At 45.3% G+C, this 24,971-nt stretch overlaps 1 protein-coding gene across 1 annotated transcript in view; it reads right to left on the minus strand.

The window, feature by feature from the left end:
• phlpp1 (PH domain and leucine rich repeat protein phosphatase 1) overlaps positions 1-24,971 on the minus strand; it is a 265,740-nt gene that overhangs the window by 65,787 nt on the left and 174,982 nt on the right. The window contains exons 3-4 of the mRNA XM_072510108.1: positions 24,357-24,482; positions 10,894-11,060 (exon numbers count right to left, since the gene is read on the minus strand). Of these exons, the coding sequence (XP_072366209.1) occupies positions 10,894-11,060; positions 24,357-24,482 (293 nt within the window). The remainder of the gene's footprint in view (positions 1-10,893; positions 11,061-24,356; positions 24,483-24,971) is intronic.

Genomic DNA, 24,971 nt, shown 5'->3' on the forward strand with positions numbered 1-24,971 from the left:
GGGGCTTTGCGTCAAATTTTATCTGAAGATACTCATATTAAGTTCCGCAGGATGTATTTATTACGCTTGAGATGGTCTCCACAGTTAAATGAAAGTTATTGTTGCTACTACTCATGAGGCAAATTATCAGTTGACCGACATTTCAGACTGAGTGAGCAATATATTATTATGGAGTTACATCTAATCATTTTTTTTTCAAAAAAAGAGTTGCACGTAATTGGGGACTTTTGAAAAGTTGCCAGGAAATATGATTTATGGTTTATTTCACTTTTTTTAAAAAGCCCATGTAGAAAAGCACCAAAAGCTCCAAAGCCCAAACTACACAGAAGCATGCAGCTTTTCCTCTCAATCAATTCTCTTCCAATTTCAAAATATTGAAGAATGCAGTGACATTTCTAAACACAATAATACATGGTGGTGTGCAATCAAAAACATAAATTCATAATTTTTTCTGCCCCATAGAAAGCATGAATATCTTCAGCAGCAAACTGATGCAATCTTACAGCACTTTAGACTGAATGCAAAAACAAATTTGAAAAGGTCACTGATAAATATTTCACAGCAGGTAAAATTGCTCAGCCAAAACATGATGTTACAGCAACACTCAGAAAGAGCACCCTAGTGAAGAGAATACCAAATTAACTGGAATTCCACTTCACTCACTTACTACTTCATCCTGTTCAAAGTCCTCAATAGCAGATGGCAGGAGACGTTCTCTTCCCTCGACCCATAGCGTGTCACAAAGCACATTAACCTTCTCTCCCACTACCTCCTTACAATACCTGAAAACACTCAGCACATAATTCCACACTGCTGATTTGGACTAGTCTTCTGTAATGTGGAAATCGATTTCTTAAAACCTAAATCTTTAACCCAGCTCAAAAGTGTAGCTTCATTATTCCTAACACCCTGAAATCATTTGGAATATTTTTCTTTATTTGACAGAATTGTGGTGTGGAGCAAGGCAAAATAATTCTGACAAGGTAGGAGACTACATTTGAATATAATTCAGCGACAAGGGAGTGCAACATTTCTAAAAGATCAAAAGCAGCATTTCTTTTGAATAGTGCAAGTCTAAAAATATATTCACTCCAAGCCATTCAAAATCCAAAAATCCTAATAATTCATAACTCTACACACTTCCCAAAATGAAAACAGGAATATTTTGATCCATCTTTCTCTTCTCTTCAAATAAATGATGGGACAAATTAATACTAACATTGCAGAGACTCTGAATTATTCAACTTCTCAGCTTTTATTTAATTAGTATTACAGCAAGAATTTTAAATGCCAGCTCCAAATTATCTGTTCTCATAGGACAAATAAAATATTTATAGAGATTTACAAGGGAACGGAGCTTAGACTTTCAGTCGAATCAGAGCCATGACCAGGTTACGCCTAGCCTGAAAATGTCGTCAACACTCACTATTTAGGGTATTACAGAAAGAATGGATACTTGGACAGGGTACTGGAGGATGCCTGTCGAATGTGCTTTCGAGAGAAGACAATTGAAGAAAGAGCTTGAATTTACATAGCGCCTTTCATGATCTCAGGATGTTCCAAAATGTTTCACTGCCAATTAAGCAACTCTGAACTATAGTTGTTATTGAAATGCAGATGAACCGAGAACTTTCGGTGGCTGCATGTAGGTGGAAGTCATGCGTTGGGTGGCTCCTGCTCGAGGCTCTGGTTTTTGGGTTTTAGTGCCTGCTTTCAGGGTTGTTTTTTAAAAATTTTTTTTAAAGAGTATCCAATTATAATTTTTTCCAATTAAGGGGCAGTTTAGTGTGGCCAATCCACCTTCCTTGCACATCTTCGGGTTCTGGGGGCGAGACCCACACAGACATGGGGAGAATGTGCAAACTCCTAGGGCCACGATCGAACCTGGGACTTCAGCGTCGTGAGGCAGCACAGCTAACCACTGCGCCACCGTGCCGCCCTAAAGGCCATTTGTTTGAACAAGCTGTTACAGGAAAACATAAGGAAGGTGAGGAATGCCAAAGACCCCGAAGAAAGCCACTGGGAAGAGGACGAACAAAAGTTTGCCGTCGGGTGAACAGGTCAGCCCTGCAGCAGGGAAAATGGTGGAGGCTGAATCGCTGGGTGGAGCCGCTCCCCTCATAGTGGAAACTCTGACCGAGGTAATGGCCAGAAAATTCGAGAGGCAGTTCACTGAGCACAAGGTGCTGCGAAATAGATGATGGATGCGATGAAGGAGTGGGTGTATGAGGCGATTGCTCCAGTGAAGGCAGCGGTGTTGAAGACATTGGCCGAGGTATAGGAGCAAGGAGAGAGGTTGAAGTGGTGGAAGCTCTGTCGCAGCACAGTGATCAGTTCACTTCGATAGATGAGGAACTGCGGAGGGTGGCAGAGGCTAACAAAGGACTCAGAGCCAAGGTGGAGGACCTGGAGAACAGGTCGAGGCGGCAGAACGTACGAATTGTGGACCTGGCTGAGGGCATGGAGGGCCCGAGGCCGACTGAGTACTTTGCGAAGATGTTGACAAGTTGTTGGGGAGGGGGAAGAATCCGCCCAATATGAGCTGGACAGGGCTCATCGGTCTCTCAGGCCAGGATTAGGAGGGTGATTCTCCAGAGAGGACGACAGGCCAGGGGGGCTAGGCCTCCCAAACGTGCTGTATTATTATTGGGCGGTGAATGCGGAGAAGGTGCAGGTGAGGCCCGGCGGGTTTGTGCAGGGGGTCGGGGTTGCAGGCACTGGCAACAGCGCCGCTTCCGATGGCTCCAGGAAAGTACTCTGTGAGTCCGGTGGCCATATTGAAGATTTGGAGGCAGTTCAGTTAACGTTGCTAGAGAGGTGCTGTCAGTGGGAGGGCTGGAGAGGAGGGTTGTTTCAGCAATCCACGGGAGGATCTTGGAAGAGGACAAGGGGTCTATGGATGGGATTAAGGCAAATTGGGAGAGAGAGAGGGGGTGGTCGGAAGAAGGATTGTGGTGCGAGGTGCTGTGGAGGGTGAATGCCTCGACCTCGTGAGAGATGTTGGGGCTGATACAGCTGTAAGTCGTACATAGGGCTTACCTCACAAAATCAAGGATGATTCGACTGTTGGAGGGAGGGGAGGGGGGGGGGGGGAAGAGAGGGAGAGAGAGGATGTCTGTGAATGATGTGGGAGGGGCCCCACGATCCACGTTCATATGTTTTAGTCCGGCTCAAAGCTGGAAAGATTTTGGAGGCCGGTATTTAGCATATTCTCGGGGGTCTTGCATATGGATGTGGAGCCCGGTCCCCTAGAAGTCATACTCGGGATGTCGGGCCAGCCCGAGTTGCAGGCCGGGACTGAACCTGGGACCTCGGCGCCGTGAAACAGCAGTGCTAACCACTGTGCCACTGTGCTGCCCTAATAAAAATATTTTTTAAAAGAAATGCAGACGAACATGGCAGCCAATTTGCGTACAGTAAGCTCCCACAAACCGCACTAAAATAAATGATCAGATCATCCTTTAGATTGAGGGATAAATATTGACCATGGCACTGGAGGCAACATTATTGCTCATTTTCAAATAGTGCAGTGGGATTATTGTTTTTTTTTTTTGTTTTTTTTTAATTAAATATTTTATTGAAAATTTTTGGTCACCAACACAGTACATTGTGCATCCTTTACACAATATTATAACAACACAAATAACAATGACCTATTTTATAAACAAAAAATGAATAAATAATAAATAACAAAAATGAAAACTAGCCCTAATTGGCAACTGCCTTGTCACAAGTAACACTCTCCAAAAATATAATTTAACAGTCCAATATATAATTATCTGTAGCAACGACCTATACATACTATACAGTATATATTAACAACCCTGAGAGTCCTTCTGGTTCCTCCTCCCCCCCGATCCTGGGCTGCTGCTGCTGCCTTCTTTTTCCCATTCCGTCTATCTTTCTGCGAGGTATTCGACGAACGGTTGCCACCGCCTGGTGAACCCTTGAGCCGACCCCCTTAGGACGAACTTAATCCGCTCTAGCTTTATAAACCCCGCCATGTCATTTATCCAGGTCTCCACCCCCGGGGGCTTGGCTTCTTTCCACATTAGCAATATCCTGCGCCGGGCTACTAGGGACGCAAAGGCCAAAACATCGGCCTCTCTCGCCTCCTGCACTCCCGGCTCTTGTGCAACCCCAAATATAGCCAACCCCCAGCTTGGTTCGACCCGGACTCCTACTACTTTTGAAAGCACCTTTGTCACCCCCATCCAAAACCCCTGTAGTGCCGGGCATGACCAAAACATATGGGTATGATTCGCTGGGCTTCTCGAGCACCTCGCACACCGATCCTCCACCCCAAAAAATTTACTGAGCCGTGCTCCAGTCATATGTGCCCTGTGTAATACCTTAAACTGAATCAGGCTTAGCCTGGCACACGAGGACGACGAGTTTACCCTGCTTAGGGCATCTGCCCACAGCCCCTCCTCGATCTCCTCCCCCAGCTCTTCTTCCCATTTCCCTTTTAGTTCATCTACCATAGTCTCCCCTTCGTCCCTCATTTCCCTATATATATCTGACACCTTACCATCCCCCACCCATGTCTTTGAGCTCACTCTGTCCTGCACCTCTTGTGTCGGGAGCTGCAGGAATTCCCTCACCTGTTGCCTCGCAAAAGCCCTCAGTTGCATATACCTGAATGCATTCCCTTGGGGCAACCCATATTTCTCGGTCAGCGCTCCCAGACTCGCGAACTTCCCATCCACAAACAGATCTTTCAGTTGCGTTATTCCTGCTCTTTGCCACATTCCATATCCCCCATCCATTCCCCCCGGGGCAAACCTATGGTTGTTTCTTATCGGGGACCCCCCCAAGGCTCCAGTCTTTCCCCTATGCCGTCTCCACTGTCCCCAAATCTTCAGTGTAGCCACCACCACCGGGCTTGTGGTGTAGTTCCTCGGTGAGAACGGCAATGGGGCTGTCACCATAGCCTGTAGGCTAGTCCCCCTACAGGACGCCCTCTCTAATCTCTTCCACGCCGCTCCCTCCTCCTCTCCCATCCACTTACTCACCATTGAAATATTAGCGGCCCAATAATACTCACTTAGGCTCGGTAGTGCCAGCCCCCCCCTATCCCTGCTACGCTGTAAGAATCCCTTCCTCACTCTCGGGGTCTTCCCGGCCCACACAAAACCCATGATGCTCTTTTCAATCCTTTTAAAAAAAGCCTTCGTAATCACCACCGGGAGGCACTGAAACACAAAGAGGAATCTCGGGAGGACCACCATCTTAACCGCCTGCACCCTCCCTGCCATTGACAGGGATACCATATCCCATCTCTTGAAATCCTCCTCCATCTGTTCCACCAACCGCGTTAAATTTAACCTATGCAATGTGCCCCAATTCTTAGCTATCTGGATCCCCAGGTAACAAAAGTCCCTTGTTACCTTCCTCAACGGTAGGTCCTCTATTTCTCTACTCTGCTCCCCTGGATGCACCACAAACAACTCACTTTTCCCCATGTTCAATTTATACCCTGAAAAATCCCCAAACTCCCCAAGTATCCGCATTATTTCTGGCATCCCCTCCGCCGGGTCCGCCACGTATAGTAGCAAATCGTCCGCATACAAAGATACCCGGTGCTCTTCTCCTCCCCTAAGTACTCCCCTCCACTTCTTGGAACCCCTCAACGCTATCGCCAGGGGCTCAATCGCCAGTGCAAACAATAATGGGGACAGAGGGCATCCCTGCCTTGTCCCTCTATGGAGCCGAAAATATGCAGATCCCCGTCCATTCGTGACCACGCTCGCCACTGGGGCCCTATACAACAGCTGCACCCATCCACCATACCCCTCTCCAAAACCAAATCTCCTCAACACCTCCCACAAATAATCCCACTCCACTCTATCAAATGCTTTCTCGGCATCCATCGCCACTACTATCTCCGTTTCTCCCTCTGGTGGGGCCATCATCATTACCCCTAACAACGTCCGTATATTCGTGTTCAGCTGTCTCCCCTTCACAAACCCAGTTTGGTCCTCGTGGACCACCCCCGGGACACATTCCTCTATTCTCATTGCCATTACCTTGGCCAGGACCTTGGCATCTACATTTAGGAGGGAAATAGGTCTATAGGACCCGCATTGTAGCGGGTCCTTTTCCTTCTTTAAGAGAAGCGATATCGTTGCTTCAGACATAGTCGGGGGCAGTTGTCCCCTTTCCTTTGCCTCATTAAAGGTCCTCGTCAGTACCGGGGCGAGCAAGTCCACATATTTTCTATAGAATTCGACTGGGAATCCATCCGGTCCCGGGGCCTTTCCCGCCTGCATGCTCCTAATTCCTTTCACCACTTCTTCTACCTCGATCTGTGCTCCCAGTCCCACCCTTTCCTGCTCTTCCACCTTGGGAAATTCCAGCCGATCCAAGAAGCCCATCATTCTCTCCCTCCCATCCGGGGGTTGAGCTTCATATAATTTTTTATAAAATGTCTTGAACACTCCATTCACTCTCTCCGCTCCCCGCTCCATCTCTCCTTCCTCATCCCTCACTCCCCCTATTTCCCTCGCTGCTCCCCTTTTCCTCAATTGGTGTGCCAGCAACCTGCTCGCCTTCTCCCCATATTCGTACTGTACACCCTGTGCCTTCCTCCATTGTGCCTCTGCAGTGCCTGTAGTCAGCAAGTCAAATTCTACATGTAGCCTTTGCCTTTCCCTGTACAGTCCCTCCTCCGGTGCTTCTGCATATTGTCTGTCCACCCTCAAAAGTTCTTGCAGCAACCGCTCCCGTTCCTTACTCTCCTGCTTCCCTTTATGTGCCCTTATTGATATCAGCTCCCCTCTAACCACCGCCTTCAACGCCTCCCAGACCACTCCCACCTGGACCTCCCCATTATCATTGAGTTCCAAGTACTTTTCAATGCACCCACTCACCCTTAGACACACCCCCTCATCTGCCATTAGTCCCATGTCCATTCTCCAGGGTGGGCGCCCTCCTGTTTCCTCCCCTATCTCCAAGTCCACCCAGTGTGGAGCGTGATCCGAAATGGCTATAGCCGTATACTCCGTTCCCCTCACCTTCGGGATCAATGCCCTACCCAGCACAAAAAAGTCTATTCGCGAGTAGACTTTATGGACATAGGAGAAAAACGAGAACTCCTTACTCCTAGGTCTGCTCAATCTCCACGGGTCTACACCTCCCATCTGCTCCATAAAATCTTGAAGTACCTTGGCTGCTGCCGGCCTCCTTCCAGTCCTGGACTTCGACCTATCCAGCCCTGGTTCCAACACCGTATTAAAATCTCCCCCCATTATCAGCTTTCCCATCTCTAGGTCCGGAATGCGTCCTAGCATCCGCCTCATAAAATTGGCATCATCCCAGTTCGGGGCATATACGTTTACCAAAACCACCGTCTCCCCCTGTAGTTTGCCACTCACCATCACGTATCTGCCCCCGTTATCCGCCACTATAGTCTTTGCCTCGAACATTACCCGCTTCCCCACTAATATAGCCACCCCCCTGTTTTTCGCATCTAGCCCCGAATGGAACACCTGCCCCACCCATCCTTTGCGTAGCCTAACCTGGTCTATCAGTTTCAGGTGCGTTTCCTGTAACATAACCACATCTGCCTTAAGTTTCTTAAGGTGTGCGAGTACCCGTGCCCTCTTTATCGGCCCGTTCAGCCCTCTCACGTTCCACGTGATCAGCCGAGTTGGGGGGCTTCCTACCCCCCCCCCCCCCCCCTTGTCGATTAGCCATCACCTTTTTCCAGCTCCTCACCCGGTTCCCACGCAGCTGTATCTCCCCCAGGCGGTGCCCCCCCGCCCATCCTCTCCCATACCAGCTCCCCCCTCTCCCCAGCAGCAGCAAGCCAGTAATTCCCCCCTCCCACCCCCCCGCTAGATCCCCCGCTAGCGTAATTACTCCCCCCATGTTGCTCCCAGAAGTCAGCAAACTCTGGCTGACCTCGGCTTCCCCCCGTGACCTCGGCTCGCACCGTGCGACGCCCCCTCCTTCCTGCTTCTCTATTCCCGCCATGATTATCATAGCGCGGGAACCAAGCCCGCGCTTCTCCCTTGGCCCCGCCCCCAATGGCCAACGCCCCATCTCCTCCACCTCCCCTCCTCCCCCATCACCACCTGTGGGAGAGAGAAAAGTTACCGCATCGCAGGATTAGTACATAAAACCCCTCTTTGCCCCCCACATTCGCCCCACCACTTTGTTCGAATGTTCTTTTTAATAACCCGCTCATTCCAGTTTTTCTTCCACAATAAAAGTCCACGCTTCATCCGCCGTCTCAAAGTAGTGGTGCCTCTCTCGATATGTGACCCACAGTCTTGCCGGTTGCAGCATTCCAAATTTTATCTTCTTTTTATGAAGCACCGCCTTGGCCCGATTAAAGCTCGCCCTCCTTCTCGCCACCTCCGCACTCCAGTCTTGATAAACGCGGATCACCGCGTTCTCCCATTTACTACTCCGAGTTTTCTTCGCCCATCTAAGGACCATTTCTCTATCCTTAAAACGGAGGAATCTCACCACTATGGCTCTGGGAATTTCTCCTGCTTTCGGTCCTCGCGCCATCACTCGGTATGCTCCCTCCACCTCCAACGGACCTGCCGGGGCCTCCGCTCCCATTAACGAGTGCAGCATCGTGCTCACATATGCCCCGACGTCCGCTCCCTCCACACCTTCAGGAAGACCAAGAATCCTCAGGTTGTTCCTCCTTGCGTTGTTTTCCAGTGCCTCCAACCTTTCCACACATCGTTTCTGATGTGCCTCCTGCGTCTCCGTCTTCACCACCAGGCCCTGTATATCGTCCTCATTCTCGGCTGCCTTTGCCTTCACGACCCGAAGCTCCCGCTCCTGGGTCTTTTGTTCCTCCTTCAGCCCTTCGATCGCCTGTAGTATCGGGGCCAACAGCTCTTTCTTCATTTCCTTTTTGATCTCTTCCACACAGCATTTCAAGAACTCTTGTTGTTCAGGGCCCCATGTTAAACTGCCACCTTCCGACGCCATCTTGGTTTTTGCTTGCCTTCCTTGCCGCTGTTCTAAAGGATCCACTGCAATCTGGCCACTTCCCTCTCCTTTTTCCATCCGTATCCAGGGGGGATTCCCTTCTGGTTTACCGCACAGTGTTTTTAGCCGTCAAAATTGCCGTTGGGGCTCCTATCAAGAGCCCAAAAGTCCGTTTCACAGGGAGCTGCCGAAATGTGCGACTCAGCTGGTCATCGCCGCACCCGGAAGTCGTGGGATTATTGTTAAGGCCACAAAAAAGAAAGAGCTTCAGTTCAAACATCTCGTATGAAAAAAGGCACCTAAGACAATACAGCACTCCCTCAGTACTTCCTTGAACAGCCAGCCTACTTTTTTTCCGCTCAAGTCTTAGGACAGTCAGAATGATACCACTGAACGGTGACTGACAGCTGCAAGATGACAAATGAAAGGAAACGGGGGGGGGCAGAATCAATCACTTCTCTCAGTCAGTGCATGATAATGCAATTTCTACTGAAGTTAGCAAAAAAACAACTATACACCAAATTTTGATTGGAGTGAACAGAATATCTACTTATAATTCTGATTAACTTAAAAGTCTATGCATGGATATAAAAAATGGCTTGTGAAAATCTAAGATTAAAATGCAATTGCCAAGCTTTGATCATAACCAGATCAGAAATAAATCTGCTTTCAATTCGGCTCAGTGCTGAATTTATTCTTTTGTACAGATCAGTCAATGTTCTCTGTTTTGGGAACTAAATACTACTTTCCTGAAGCACAGCTGCAATCTGCTGCCACAGAAGAAATTAATGAAGAGAATATTAAAAAATCAAAGTAATTTTCGAAACTGATTAAAATATCATGGTTTTAAATATGGAGGCTACTATTCGCCATCTCTCATTAGAGAAGGAAGGAAAACATTGCCTCTATCTCAAAGATGATGTTAAATGTTTGTGTGCTTTATGTGGGAGATTGCAAGGTACAAATGCTTCAGGAGGGTGGGGGGGGAGCAAGGGGTTTCTTAGGTATTAAATACTTTCAAAGGAATATTTTCATAACTACGTTTTTCATACAGAATGAAGGGACACAGTGGACAAAAAGTATTGCATTATATTTTTTTCAGGGAAGAATCTTTTTATAACCAAATGGGGTTGCGCCCGTTTTCGGATGCTCTGCCCCCTCCAAAACGGCGTCATCGTTGGGATGGCCTCAAGGCGTTACCTGAAGGCCCTCCCCCGATGCTCCGGCCCAATGGGGCGAGTTCACGACGGCGGTGTTCACTTGTGCTCTCAGCTTTCGTGAACCTCGTGTGGCGGCTGCGGGCTGTGTCCAGCGCCGCTACAGTTGGCAGGTGGGGGGGGGTTCATGCCGCTGGCCGTGGGGCCTTCAGCGAGGGGGACTGGTGGGGCTGGTCCGGGGGGGCACTATCTGGCAGGTCAGGTCCACACGCAGCCGGCACCATGTTGTACGGCGCGACCGCTTCAAGTAGTCACCGTGCGCATGCGCGGCCAAGGACCTGGCCATTTTTGGCATGGGAGCCGGGAGTTCTACCCGGCACCACTGCTAGCCCCTCACCGGTCCCGGAATCGGTGAGGGGTCGGCGCCGATTTTGGCATCATAAAACACCACAGTTCCCACGCCGGCATCGGCACTTAGCCGCAGAATCCAGCCCCAAGTGTCCATTGCAGTGAACAGTGCTACTTCTGGGCACACAACATTGGAGGAGCTAAGGAGAAGATGACACTCCAAAATTTGTTTGCGAGCAAAGAATGTTTTGACATCAAGAATTATATATTTTTATAACTATACACTGTAGAGATTGGTTCAATATTTTAAATCAAAAGCATTTCTTCTAGATTTTCTATCCACTTAAGCACATAAGTAAATATTTTAAAATGGCTAAAATTTGAAGCATTAACAAAATCATTGGAATTTATTTTTTAAAATATAAGTTGTTACCTTTGAAGGTCATTCAGACTTCCATTTGCTCCAGGCCCTGGATTCAGTTTGAGGAAATTCTGTTTGAGGTTCAGGTGAGTCAGGTCCTGGCTATAGAAGAGGTTACTTGGGAGATTCTCCAAGCTGCAACATGATAAATCCACTGAACTAATTCTCTGGGACACAATCTGAGAGAGAACAACAATAGGCACATAAAGTTTCCCCAATTTGTAACCCACTTTTTTAACCAAAAACATGGCATTCTGAAATTAAATGCTGTAGGATAATCCTCAGTTTGATGAGGACTGTTGCAGGTAGGTCTTTTAAACGGAGACTCAACGATATTTGGGAGCAATCAGTTTTTAAAAAATGGACTTACCAATGGATTTTATGAATTTCTTGTTACCAAATGAGTCGAGAATGCCAGTGAAAGAAGACATAAATTTTATAAGCATACAGAGAAGTTGTGCACCCCATTAAAGAAAGGATTTAACAAACACATCAGCCATTCACTGCTGTGGAGAACTTTAATAGTTAAACTCTTGCTGTTGTGGTGCTCAAAAACAAACATTAGAATCTATTGCTAGGATCACAACAAAGGAACAACATTCTCCTTGTATGAGACATTGGTTCAGATTCAGCTTGAACACTGTGTCCAGTTTTGGACTCCTCGCAACGGGGCATGTTCAGAGGAAACCCACCAGACTGCTTTCCAACTTTTAAGTTAGCATGAACAACTTATTGTTCATTAAATAAATTTAGAGAAACCCAATTCTTTTTTCCCCCCCTAATTGAGGGGCAATTTAGCATGGCCAATCCACCTAGCCTACACATCTTTGAGTTGTGGGGATGAGGCCCACACAGGAATGGGGAGAATATGCAAACTACACAGGGACAGTTGAACAACTTAGTGTTGATCGTCTATATTTCAATTGAGCATTTTAACATAATGAAGAGACTGTGTCCATATGGATAGACAATTTGAATCAGATAGTTTAGAGGGAATAAGGGGGCATGCAGTTACATAAGAGAACTGGTTTGGATGTCAGGAGGTTTTTCTTTTCACATAGAGTCACTGACCTTTGGAATAGATTGTCACTTTGTACAATAAATGCAGATTCATAAAAGGGACTTGGGTGAATTTGGAACCTTGTTGTGGCTAATATCACTGCACACCAAGTATCACTGAGTGATGCATCTTGTAGTTACTGTAACGATGAAGGTTACTGACTAAGCCACAAAATTGGTATCTGTAGCCATCTGGAATGGCCACTTACAAAGGGAAACATGGCCACTTGCAAAGAATCACGGGAAATATGGCCAATGCAGGATCGAGTAGAACTCAGAGCTTAAGTGTATATTTGCCACTAGATAACCAGACACTATCGAAACCCCCAGCCAATTTGCATTCTAATGGCCCATTTCCCCAGAACAAAAGACTTGTACTCAGGTATCAGATACAGATCCAGACGCATCGGCGCTACTCCCTTCACCCAGGAAGCCCAAACAGCCAAGGTCAATGACCGCTCAGGACACGCCCAGCCATCAAGGCACCCGCCCCTTTATTGGCTAAAATCGAAGGCAGTAATCAAAGCCTGCCGAATTATTGGGTCCAAAGCTAAGGACCGCCCAAAAGAGCGCTAAACCCCCGAAGGATAAAAAGAGACACTGCCATGTGTTCAGTCTCTCTTGGCCCTGGCTTATGCCCCAAACCAATTGCAGCATCACGACCAGAAGCAAGTTCAAGACCAATGATCGCTACCAGACGGATGAGCCCAGCAGAAACAAAGTCACTTCTCCAGACCCAGCCACGCAAGATCCGAACAAAGGCCTTGTTCCTCTGCATAAAGCCGGGTGCCTGAAGTTAAGTATAGGTTGTTGTAGTGTTAGGTGTAATTTAGCTTGTAGTGTTTTATGTTGCACGTCGAAGTAATTCTTGTGTAAATAAACTATCATTGAACTTTAACTAACTAACTGGTTGTTTGGTCTTTGATCGATATCCGGTAAAACTTTGTGGTGGTATCATTTGATACCTGGCAACTCTGAAAAGCAATATTATCATTAATAACTATCAGTATCCAGTTAAAAAGAGCAACATTATTGGTGACTGCGGTGCGAATTAGCAACATATCTTACTCCTGTTTGACCACAAAGGTGACTTTCAATTGCTAGCAGGTAAGCTCCAGATGTTGAGCATTTAGCAAGGCATCGTTCAAAGTGGAGAGGATTTAAAGTATGTTAGGGTTTCCTAATAACTGTATGACCAAATTACATTTATTTTTAAGCAAATTTTTAGCTTTTATAAAAAGAGGCTTCATTTCTGATGCAGCACAAGCGACAGATCAAACCTAGAAACTTCCAATCAGATGGGGAAATTATTCTGGTATGGATTTCTTTTATGGGATTTTGCTGTTCAATATTAGGGTGACTGGCTGTGGAGGTGAGAAAATATTTTTCAACTAAAGCTCCAACTTTCTCTCCCTTGGAATCCTACTGAGTTTCTGCATAAAACATCTTAGACAAGCAGACCCAAAAGAGCGCTTAGCTTCATTCCATGGCTTGATTTGAGTTAACAGTGTAATGGCACAGATCCTAATCTACTATAGTGAAGATTTTAAAGTTATTAATGTGCAAGGTGTGCATATGGATACTAAAAGCAAAATACTGCAGTACTGGAGATCTGAAATAAAACCAGTGCTGGAAAATGTGGCATGTCTGGAAGCATCTGTGGAGAGAGAAACAGTTTAAAAAAAAAAAAATTTAGAGTACCCAATTCATTTTTTCCGATTAAGGGGCAATTTAGTGTGGCCAATCCACCTAGCCTGCACATCGTTTGGGTTGTGGGGGTGAAACCCACACAAACACGGGAGAATGTGCAAACTCCACACAAGTAGTGACCCAGAGCCGTGATCAAATCTGGGACCTCGATGCCGTGAGGCAGCAGTGCTGCCCTGAGAGAGAAACAGGGTTAATGTTCTGAGTTCAATATGCTCTTCTTCGGAATTCTGAAGACTCATATTGGATTAAAAACGTTAACTTGTGTTTCGCTCTCCAGACCTGCTGAGTTTTTCCGGCACTTTGTTTTTATTATGCATATGGGTGCTAGGTTAAGATGGGCTGTGGTCAACTGCGGTAACCTCCACATTAAAATACTTAATGTCATTATCAAAATTCAAGCATGAATCGCATTTGCAATGACAAGGTACCAGAGGATACCGTGTGCACCCACGGACCTCTACCACAGTAAGGAGTCAATGGTTAAAAGAAAGGAGAATATTTACAAAGAAAAAAATTGGTTAACTTCATCCTGAAGGCTCTGTAGGCAATTGCAACACAATGGCCAAAAAAAAAAGACAAATAGATTTTAGAATAGCATTTGGGACATAAAAACTAGCTGAAGTCGGAGGCTAGTGGGGCAAGACTGCAAAATCAACACGGGTTCTGCCACAAATCATTATACAGTGACGCTGGCTAAAAGCACATGTGGTGATGTTGAATGAGGACACAATCGAGCTCAGCTGTAAAACATTCCCTCATAGTTCAATGGATAAATGGACCAACAATGGAATAGCCTGTGGAGGTTCAAAAATGAATTTGTTCTTTACACAAATTACCACAGGCCTGCTGGTGCCCAAGGAATTGAGTTGCACCCATCACCACATAAGCAAGAGGACAGGAGAAATAGTAAACAAAACAAAAGCAAAACCTGCATTCAGGCAGAACTGTTATGCATTCCAGTCAATGCTTCCTTTCAAGTCTTGATGTCAGATTCAGAGATTTCTCGCTTTCTCTTATCCCTCCCAAAAAAAACCACCATCATCATACTATTAGAATGTTGCATGAGTGAGATTGATAATATGTAAATAACGTACAAGAATGTCTCAGAAAAGCTAAGGATTCAAAAGATACAAATTCATTTTGTGTGAATTTATTTTTAGAATGAGAGAATATTTTATGAATGTTAATTCTGGAATGTAAACCACTAAACGAAAGAAGTACCACAGAATTGTTACAGAGCAAGAGGTGACCAATCAGCCCATCGTATCTGCACTGGATCTCTGAATGAGCAATTCACCTAGTACCATTCTTTTACCTTTTCTCCATCACCCTGAAACATCCTTCCTTTTCAGATAACAATCTTATTTCTCTTTTGCCTTGAACCTGCCTCCACCACATTCTAAGCCAGTGAATTCTGGACTCCAACCACTCACTGCCTTAAAAAAATCTCCATGTATCGCTTTTGCTTCTGTTACCACTTATTTTAAACCTGTGTCCTCTCATTTTCAATCCTCACAAGTGGGAATGATTTCTCCCTGCCTATTCGGTTCAGACTCCTAAAATGTTGAACACCTCTCCTCAGCACTTTCTTCTCCAAAAATATAATTCTCCAATCTATCTTCATAATTGAAGTTCCTAAATCATCGCTTTCAAAGCGTGAAGAGATAGGGAGGAAAGGGCGGCTAGGCATCAGCTGGTTGACTCCATACTGGAGGTAGACCGTAAATACTCCAAGGCCCCGACCGTAGAGCTCCTGGCGGAGAGGAAAGAGTTACAAAGGAACTTTGATCTGCTCTCCACCAGGAAAGCAGTGCATCAACTCCGCCAGGCACGTGGGATCCTATACGAATACGGAGATATACGAATACGGAGAATACCTGTGGGAGATGTTCACAGACTCGCTGGCTAAGGGCGCACTGTCACCCACGCTAGCACAGGCCTCAATCTCGCTGATACCCAAGAAAGATAAAGACCCAACGGAATGTGGGTCATACAGACCCATCTCACTGCTGAACGCAGATGCCAACATACTGGCCAAGATTCTTGCCAAAAGGCTAGAAGACTGCGTGCCAGAGGTGGTCGCATAGGACCAGATGGGCTTTGTCAAAAGTGGACAGCTTACTTCGAACATTAGGCGCCTGTTGAACGTGATAATGACCCCATCCGGGGAGAGAACACCAGAGGTGATCGTCTCCCTAGATGCAGAAAAGGCCTTCGATAGAGTCGAATGGAAATACCTCAGAGGTACTGGAATAGTTTGGGCTTGGAACAGGGTTCACCTCCTGGGTAAAACTCCTATACAACGCTCGCATGGCAAGCGTACGGACAAACAATACCAACTCCCGATACTTCCAGCTGCACAGGGGCACCAGACAAGGATGCCCACTGTCCCCACTGCTGTTCGCTCTAGCAATCGAGCCACTAGCAATTGCGCTCAGAGCAGCAAAAAGCTGGAGGGGGATCCAAAGGGGCGGCAGAGAGCACAGAGTCTCACTCTATGCAGATGACCTGCTCCTCTACATTTTGGACCCACAATGCAGCATGGACGGAATCATCTTGCTCCTGAAAAAGTTTGGCGCCTTCTCGGGCTACAAACTCAACATGAGCAAAAACGAGATCTTCCCGGTACACTCACAAGTAGGTGGGGCAGCACTAATGGGACTGCCATTTAAACAAGCCCGACACAAATTCCACTCCCTGGGGATCCAAATCGCCCATGACTGGAAAGGGATCCACAAATGGAACCTCACCAGTCTGACAGAGGAAGTAAAAAAGGACCTGCAAAGATGGAACACACTCCCACTCTCCCTCGTGGGGAGAGTCCAGACGATCACAATGAACGTGCTGCCCAGGTACCTCTTCCTATTCAGATCCATCCCGATCTACATCCCCAAGGCCTTTTTCAAAGCACTGGACAAACTAATCATGGCGTTCGTATTGGGGGGGGGGGGGGGGGGGGGGGGGGGGGGGGGGGGGGGGGGGAGAGGGAAAGAATGCTAGGATCCCAAAGAAGGTCTTACAAAAAACAAATCCGGGGGGGGCTAGCCCTCCCAAACCTACAATTCTATCACTGGGCAGCGACGGCCGAGCAAATAAGGGGATGGATCAAGGAGCCAGAAGCCGAAGGGGCGCGCACGGAGGAGGCCTCCTGCAGGGAGACCTCCCTTCGGGCCCTCACCACAGCGGCACTCCCATCCCAACCCAAAAAACACTCCAGCATCCCAGTGGTGATAGCCACCCTCCAATCCTGGAACCAACTACGGCAGCAATTTGGCCTGACCAAAATGTCGGACAAAGCTCCCAGCTGCAACAACCATAGGTTTACACCAGCGCTGACTGACGCCACCTTCAAAAGGTGGGGACAGGACAGAGGGACACTGACAGTCAGGGACCTATACACGGACGGCAGGATCGCAACAATGGACAAATTGACAGAGAAATTCCAGATAGCCAGGGGGAAGGAGCTAAGGTACCTGCAACTCAAAAACTTCCTACGAAAGGAGACAAGGACATACCCACAACCACCACGACAGACATTACTGGAAGAGTTACTGGACGCAAGCATACTAGAGAAAGGAAACTGTAACGACATGTATGACTGACTGGGAGAAGGGGCCGACAACGTACTGGACGCAACAAGAATGAACTGGGAGGAGGACCTGGGGATTGAAATAGGGTGGGGACTCTGGAGCAAAGCACTGCATAGGGTCAACTCCACCTCCACGTGCGCAAGGCTCAGCCTGACGCAACTAAAAGTGGTACATAGAGCCCACTTAACAAGAACCCGTATGAGTAAGTTCTTCCCGGAGGTGGAGGATAGATGTGAACGGTGCCAAGGAGGCACGGCCAACCATGCCCACATGTTCTGGTCTTGCCCCAGACTTGTAGAGTACTGGACAGCTTTCTTCGAGGCAATGTGCAAAGTGGTGGGGGTGAGGGCGGAGCCATGTCCAAAAGTGGCGGTCTTCGGGGTTTCAGTCCAGCCAAATCTATTCCTGGGGAGGAGGGCAGGTGCCCTTGCCTTTGCCTCCCTGAACTCCCGCCGTAGAATCCTGTTCGGCTGGCGGTCAGCAGCACCACCCAAAGCTGCAGACTGGCTGTCCGACCTCTTGGAATCTCTCCAAATGGAGAAAATCAAATTCGCCCTCCGAGGGTCAGACGACGGCTTCCACAGAACGTTGGAGCCAGTCACCCAATTGTTCCGGGACCTGTATGTAGCCAACAAACAAGCAGAAGAATAGCCAGGTAGCCAAGAACCGGGGAAAGTAGCCAAAGTATGAGACGGAGAGATAGACCGGGGGGACACACTGCTAAATTTAAGAGGAAGGAAAGGTGAACCACGGGGGGGGGGAGGGGGGGGGGGGGGAGATAGGGAAGAGACCAGGGAACAATAGAGGAGAGCCAGGGAGGTTGGGAGGGGGGGACAGGGAAACGTTAACAAACTGGGCATCCACAGGAACAGAGAAAAAGGAGAATACAGGCGGAGACGAGAGGGCCGGTTGAAGTGGAAGTGAGCATGAGACGACAACAAAATCCGTTGGGAGAAGCAAGGGACAACACCAGCACCATTCAAGTATTGCCCTCCGGAATTGTCTCTTCGGCACCCAAATGTATATCTGCGCCCCCCGCCCCCCCCCCAAAACAGATGCCGACTTGTGTAAATAATTGATTTTGTATTTCTCTCGTGTTACCTTTTTTTCTTTTTCTCTTTTTTTCTTTCTCTTTGTGATTTGGGTATGTGTGCCCTTCTCTTCTATATATATATCTATCATATCCTGTATCCATAACGTCAAATATACTTTGTTCAAAAACCCAATAAAAAATCATTTAAAAAAAAAAAATAATAATAATTGAAGTTCCTCATCTCTTAAACCATTCTCGCAAATCTTTTCTGCTGTCTCTACAATGTTGTCACATCTGTCCTAAAGTGCAGTGTCCAGAACTGGAGATAATACTCCAACTGAGGCTGAACTAGTGCTAACACAAGTTCAACATGACTTACTTGTTCTTGTACTCTAAAGGGCATAGCCCAGGATGCTGTATGCTTTATTAACAGATCTCTAACCTGTACTGCTACCTTCAATGACTTATGCACATATACACCCATGCCGCTCTGCTTCTGCATCCTCTTCAAAAGTTGTATTCTTTATTTTATGTTATCTCTCCTTGTTCTTTCTACCAAAATTAATCACTTAACGTTTCTCCACATTGAACTTCATCTTCTTCAGTATATTTAAATACTTGTGGGATCAGTTTTAATTTTTGCAACTCATTCAAATAATAAAATAGTCCATTCATGGCCATAAAGATCAGTACATTTTTAACAATCTTTTGATGATTTGCATTCTCAAATTTTTCTTTGTCCCAATTGCAAAGCAGGTTTCATAAAACTGGAAAGATTTTTAAATTTTAATTATTGTGAAATAAAATTAAGAAATCTCCAACTCGACTGTCTTATGAATTTGTGGGTTTTAATTAGAAAGAATTAAATAAGGTTGCATTCAGACTTGTAGCTCAATTGCAATGATAAATGCATAAAACTTGAAGAAACTATTTCGGTCCCCGCTTGCTTTGAAGAATCCTTTTGATGTATAAACAAGGCACAACCTATGTCGAATGGAAACACACCAAGTAGGCCTCTGTTTTGGAACAAGGAAATGACTAGAAAGTAGTACAAAGCAACATTAGAATCCGAGAACAATGGCGCATTATGTAGACTGTTCTCTCTTAATCAAGAGCAGTGTATTTATTCCACTGCCTAACTGCTTAAAATGGAGATGCAATTAAATGTTTCATTAGCATTCCCTCAATTGATGCAAATGGCTGCCTACCAGCATTGGAAAAAATTGGATTTAAAAGTATGCAAAATCTTTACATTTGCTTCATTTTCTTCACATGATTCCTCTGAACACAATTTGGCAATTCAGTGCTTTGGTACACAACAAGCTAAATAACCAGCTAAATTCTCTCAAACCAGACAGAATAATGTCCCTTTCAAAAAAAATAAAAGCAGATAAATGGATTTCTGCTCAAGAACTACACATTTAAATTTTTGCAGGCCAGAATTTTGTAGGTGAAGTCAAAATAAACAAACGATGACTAAACCAAAACCATTTATAAACAAAACAAGTCTTTTCTGTTTTCAAGGAAAATAATCCAAATTCACCGGTGGTAGAGAAATGCACCACATTTTCTTTTTTCTCATCTTTTCTGAAGATGTAGACTTCTGTAATCCCACGAGCTCTGCCTGTCTTCCGGCATTTCACCTAGGTAGTCACCTCTACATGTCAGTTTCTATCAGGGTTTACAGGCAGGTTGACCACATAAGACATCAGAGAACAATCAAATCTAATTATAATTGACAATAAATTCAAGTTAGCGCAAATCACTGGATAATGATCATCAACAAGATCCTTGGCTGGTTCTTTTACCCTTCATACTTCAGCGTGATTACAGATAAGGCCACCTCTGATCACTTCCTTGTATCACTCACCACACACATCCATCCCCCTTCCATATCTATCTTTGGAAAATACAATCCTCAATTCACTTACAACTACACTTTCAAAACCCCAACTATTTACCCTTTGGCTAATAATTTGCAATAGTATTTCTGCAGTTTGGTTCACTCAGCCACAACTTCACCTCAAGCTTTAACGTTCCAGTCCCCAATAAAACCATTACTGGTCCTTCCCCCTGATAAGGCCCTAGTCACCATTCTCTTACGTCCAACAGACATAGACTTGAAAGGGTATGTTGGACAACTAGTTTAGCTATCCATCGCTAGATCTGGTTATACTACTTAAAACACTATTGGGTCCTGTTTTCATCAACTAAAACCGCTTACTATTCCAGGATCATCCTGGAATGCAAAGATTACCCCGACCTCTTTTCTCTACTGTAAAACGCTTTCTTTAACCCTACTCCCCGTCATCTCCACCCTTACCTCCAGCAAGTCTGCTTGTTGCTGCTCAATCGCATGTCTCCCTTCCACTAACACAGCTGACCAAACTTCCTTTAATGGTCCCAGTTGTCTGGGACATCTTTCCCTAGTATTTCTATCTCCCTTCATATCCTTCTTGAACTCATCTTGGCCATGAGCACATCTTCTATTGCTTCAATCCTATTCTCACTAAATTGATCACCTTGTCGACACAATAGCTGTCATTATAAAATGTATAAAATCTACAGCCCAGAAGAGCCCATTCAGCATATGACCATGAACTATGACCAGTTCTTGAACTGCAGCTAGCTGCTACTTCCATTGCCCCAACTTTTTTCTCGACAATTTTCCTTTTCAAATAGCTACCAATTAAATTTTCAATCGCATCTCATCCCTCAATAAGTTGTTTGTGGTAAAGTAATCCCTATTCTAATAATATTTCTCAACATCCCCATTTATTGTTCTTGCAAAGTCCTGAGTTTATACTCTTTTTATGTTGATTTGTCAATCAGAAGAGTATTATTCACTTTTTCCCTCCAGCAATCTGACAAAGATTTGAAAAGCTCCAACTAGTGTCCCCCATTCCTATACTCCCTGCTCCAATGGAATACACCCCCAGTATTTCAAGCCTTTGGGAGTAAAGCTAGAGATAACTTGAAGACAGTGAAAGGGTTAAAGTTTTGAGAAGATTTGTGAAATGGGGGGAGATAGCAAAGCACTTTTAGGAAGTGTTCTAAGGTGTGATTAGATTTAGATTTATTGTCACGTGTACTGAGGTAGTGAGAAGTATTGTTCTGCGAACAGTCCAGGCAGATCGTTCGATGCATGAAAAAAAACATGCGAGGTGGGAATCTCGGAACGAAGTCGTGAGAGGTTGAAGATGTCTGCGAACGCACCTGACAGTTGGTCCGGCAGGATCTGAGTGCACGGCGAGGGACTCCGTCTGGACCTGTTGCTTTCCGTGGGTTCACTTTCAAGAAGGCCGATCTGACGTCTGAGGCTGTGATGGTTGTTATGGGTATGTGAGAAGCTGTGGGGCAGTTAACAACGGTTTGATGGCCTCCTGCTCGAAACAAGCATAGAATGCATTGAGTTCATCAGGGAGGGGTGCGCTGTTGCCGGAGATTCTACTCGGCTTTGCTTTGTAGCCCGTTATGTTGTTTAAGCCTTGCCACAACTGATAATAGTCCATGCCCTGTGTCCGTTTAGTCTGGTATTGTTTCTTGGCGTCCCTGATGGTTTTGCGGAGGTCGTACCGAGATTTGTTGTATAGGTCAGGGTCACCTGTCTTGAACGCCTCAGACCTGGACTTCAGTATGGAGTGGATCTCCCAGTTAAGCCATGGTTTCTGTCGGAATTGGGGAACATACGTTCTATCTTCTATGCAAGACAAACACAAGACAAATGGAGGCTCTACATGCAAAGATGGTGCAGAAAGAGGAGAGAGGCTTGATCCAAAAGAGCAGAAAAGACACAAAAACATGTAGAGCCAGAGAAAGTTGCATATGTATAGGCGGGTGAGATTTTGAAGAGACTCATGGACAAGAACAAGAATTTGACAAATTGGAAAATAAGCTAATGGAAGCCACGGTGTTCAGAATGATAGAGGAGCAGGGCTACGATTTGGGCAGCAGACTTTTGGATAGATTTACAGTAGAACTGATGAGGCTGGCCATTTGAGCATTTGAGTAGACTTAGGCATCTGAGTAGCCCAAAAGAATCAACAGCATAAGGGTTTCTTTGGCAGTGGAGGCAAAGTAACAGCTGGGTGGACAATATTGTTGCGTTAGACACAAAGCAGGAATGAGGTAGATACAAGTTATATGCTATGACAGCCAGTTTATATCTATTGCTACAAGAATATTTTGAGCCAATAATTCTGTCAGAGTAGCAATTTTTAATTAAGTTTAGAAAGACATCCCACTCTTGGTGTTTTATCCGACTACTTAATATTGGTTAAAAGGAGACAATTTTTCCTGCCTTAATATTGCTGACCTGCTCCAAAAATAAGTCTAATGGTGCATCTTTCCACATATGGTGGCTTACATTCTGACTCAACAAACAGTTTGAAACGCATTTTACAAATCCCTCCTTGTTCAAACGTCTTCAGATCAGTTCTCCTAATCTATGTCTGGTAGATAATCCTCCTTTACTACCGTCTTACTATTTCTACACACCTCTCTGAAATGTCTACAGCATTTCAAACAACTTGACTGTCTGTAAAGGACACCCAATATTGTACTGCACCCTTTCCACAGCAGCCCCCCCCCCCCCCCCCCCACCTTCGTGTCACCGAAATGCTATATTTGTATATTATTTTTTATAATACACCACAGATTTAAGAAAAGTACCAACAGACAGAGAGGAGAGATGAGGAAAACATTTTGTGAATATAAACACAACAAGAGGATATAAACACTGCCTAAGAGGATGGTGCAAACAAATTCAATAGTCATTTGCAAAAATAAATAGGATACATATTTTAAAAAGGCAAGTTCGTAAGGCTATGAAAGGGGTGTAGGACTAGTAATATAGCTCTTAAAAAGAGCACTCTGAAATGAATGGTCTTCTTGTGCGCTGCAAAATTCTATAAACATCTTTCCTCTGATATTGAAACATCTCCATAAATACTACATCTTCCCTTATGCATTACTGATCCCTTCTAAAAATGGTGTACCCCAGAATGTTTAGCACCCAGCCATGACCCATATGAACCCAAGTGGAGCTTCATTATAACAGTCAGATCTGTCTACTGAAACTACTGGTGCCTCAATTATTTTTCTTATATTTTAGCTCCTTTTCCTCATTACTATTAGTAGTCATCCCTCTCTCATGACTTTTCTTCTTTCTCCCTCTCTTGTTACCTTGTCAGGTGACCTGTTACCTTTCTAAACTGACCTACTCCGATATCTGATCCAGTGTTATTTGTCTCACCTGTCACTGTTACTTTCAGTTCCAAGAGGTTTATTTATAGAGAGTTAATACATTCGGAGCGTAAAGTATGGCAGCTTTGACTTGCTTTGCATTTCCCTATATTCCAATGGAGAACCGAGAGAGGAGTATACAATTTGAATCATCTTTTCAGAAGAGATCCTAGACTCAGATTTAGTATCAAGAAGAGCTCCCAAACAGAGGCTGAATGCTTCTGCAAGGTGGAGGGATAGAAAATATTCCAAGAACAGGCTATTCTGGGTCTTTGCCCAACATCTGATTATACAGCAGCATTGCGGAGGCTTGACAACAGCTGGTCTATCTGAATGGTGCAAGGCCAAGGGACACATATTGCAAAATAAAAGAAAGGAGTAAAGGCTTAAAGACATGATACACATTTAACACAGGGAGCAGGGTTTCCTCGGGCACTGCCCCCAACCCTTACCCATCATTGGCTGATCAACTGTGTACCTGTACCTTACACTGGGCATGCTGAAGGAGCAACTGGAAAATTGAAGTAAAAACGTGCAAGAATTTTTTAAAAATAATAAATCAAAGGCTACTCTATCACCACACAGTGCATGAGTAAATATAGACTGGAGAGTGAACTTTGCTAATCTTTTATTTTAACAAAAACTAAGTAAACACATCAGCAGAATTTGCCAGAAGCAAACAAACAAGCTTTGAGGAACAGCCCTCCTGGTTCTCCGCTATGCACAAATAACTATCCAATCTTGAATCACAGCATGCAAAAAGTGGCTTGCTGTCTTGCCAGGAGCAATAATTAGAAACACAACACTTATGGTTAGAAGCACAGTCCCTGTAGTCTCACCTTTGAAGCCTGCCGAAGCCAGCGCAAATATTCAGGGAAAGTGTCAAAGCTGACGTAATAGGTCTGGCTCTGTGGTCCTGATGAGGTGAAGGCCAAACAGTACTGGTGCTTTTTGACTTCTTCCACCTGCAAAAAAAATCTTTGCATTTATACAGTGCTTATGTAGCAACATTTTAGAGTACTTCAAAATTAGTTTTGAATTGCAGTGATTGTTTAACACTCCAATGCAAGCATTTTGTGCTTGAACATCTGAGGCAGTAGTAAGAGAAGACTAATTCACCTGTGTTTCGGAGAACAGTTGGTAGGACAGCCAGGACACCACCCTGCTCTTGTCTGAAAACTATTATGGGGTCTTTAATGCCAACCTGAAGCATTAGAAGGAATAATGGCCTTGGTTTAACATTTAACTGAATGACCCATTTGCAATATTTTACCACTTGCTCAGGACTAGTTTTAGATTCGACCTTAGATTATCTGCTCAATTCTGAAACTCTTTTCTCAGCGGCACATGTGTTGAGATTTAAGGACGTAAGAAATAGGAGCAGAGGTAGACAATACAGCCCTTAATGAGTCAGCTTCAACACTCAATACCACCTTGGGTGATCATCGGCCTTA

Source organism: Scyliorhinus torazame, chromosome 6 (genome assembly GCF_047496885.1).
Source record: "Scyliorhinus torazame isolate Kashiwa2021f chromosome 6, sScyTor2.1, whole genome shotgun sequence".
In the NCBI taxonomy this organism is placed as follows: Eukaryota; Metazoa; Chordata; class Chondrichthyes; order Carcharhiniformes; family Scyliorhinidae; genus Scyliorhinus; species Scyliorhinus torazame.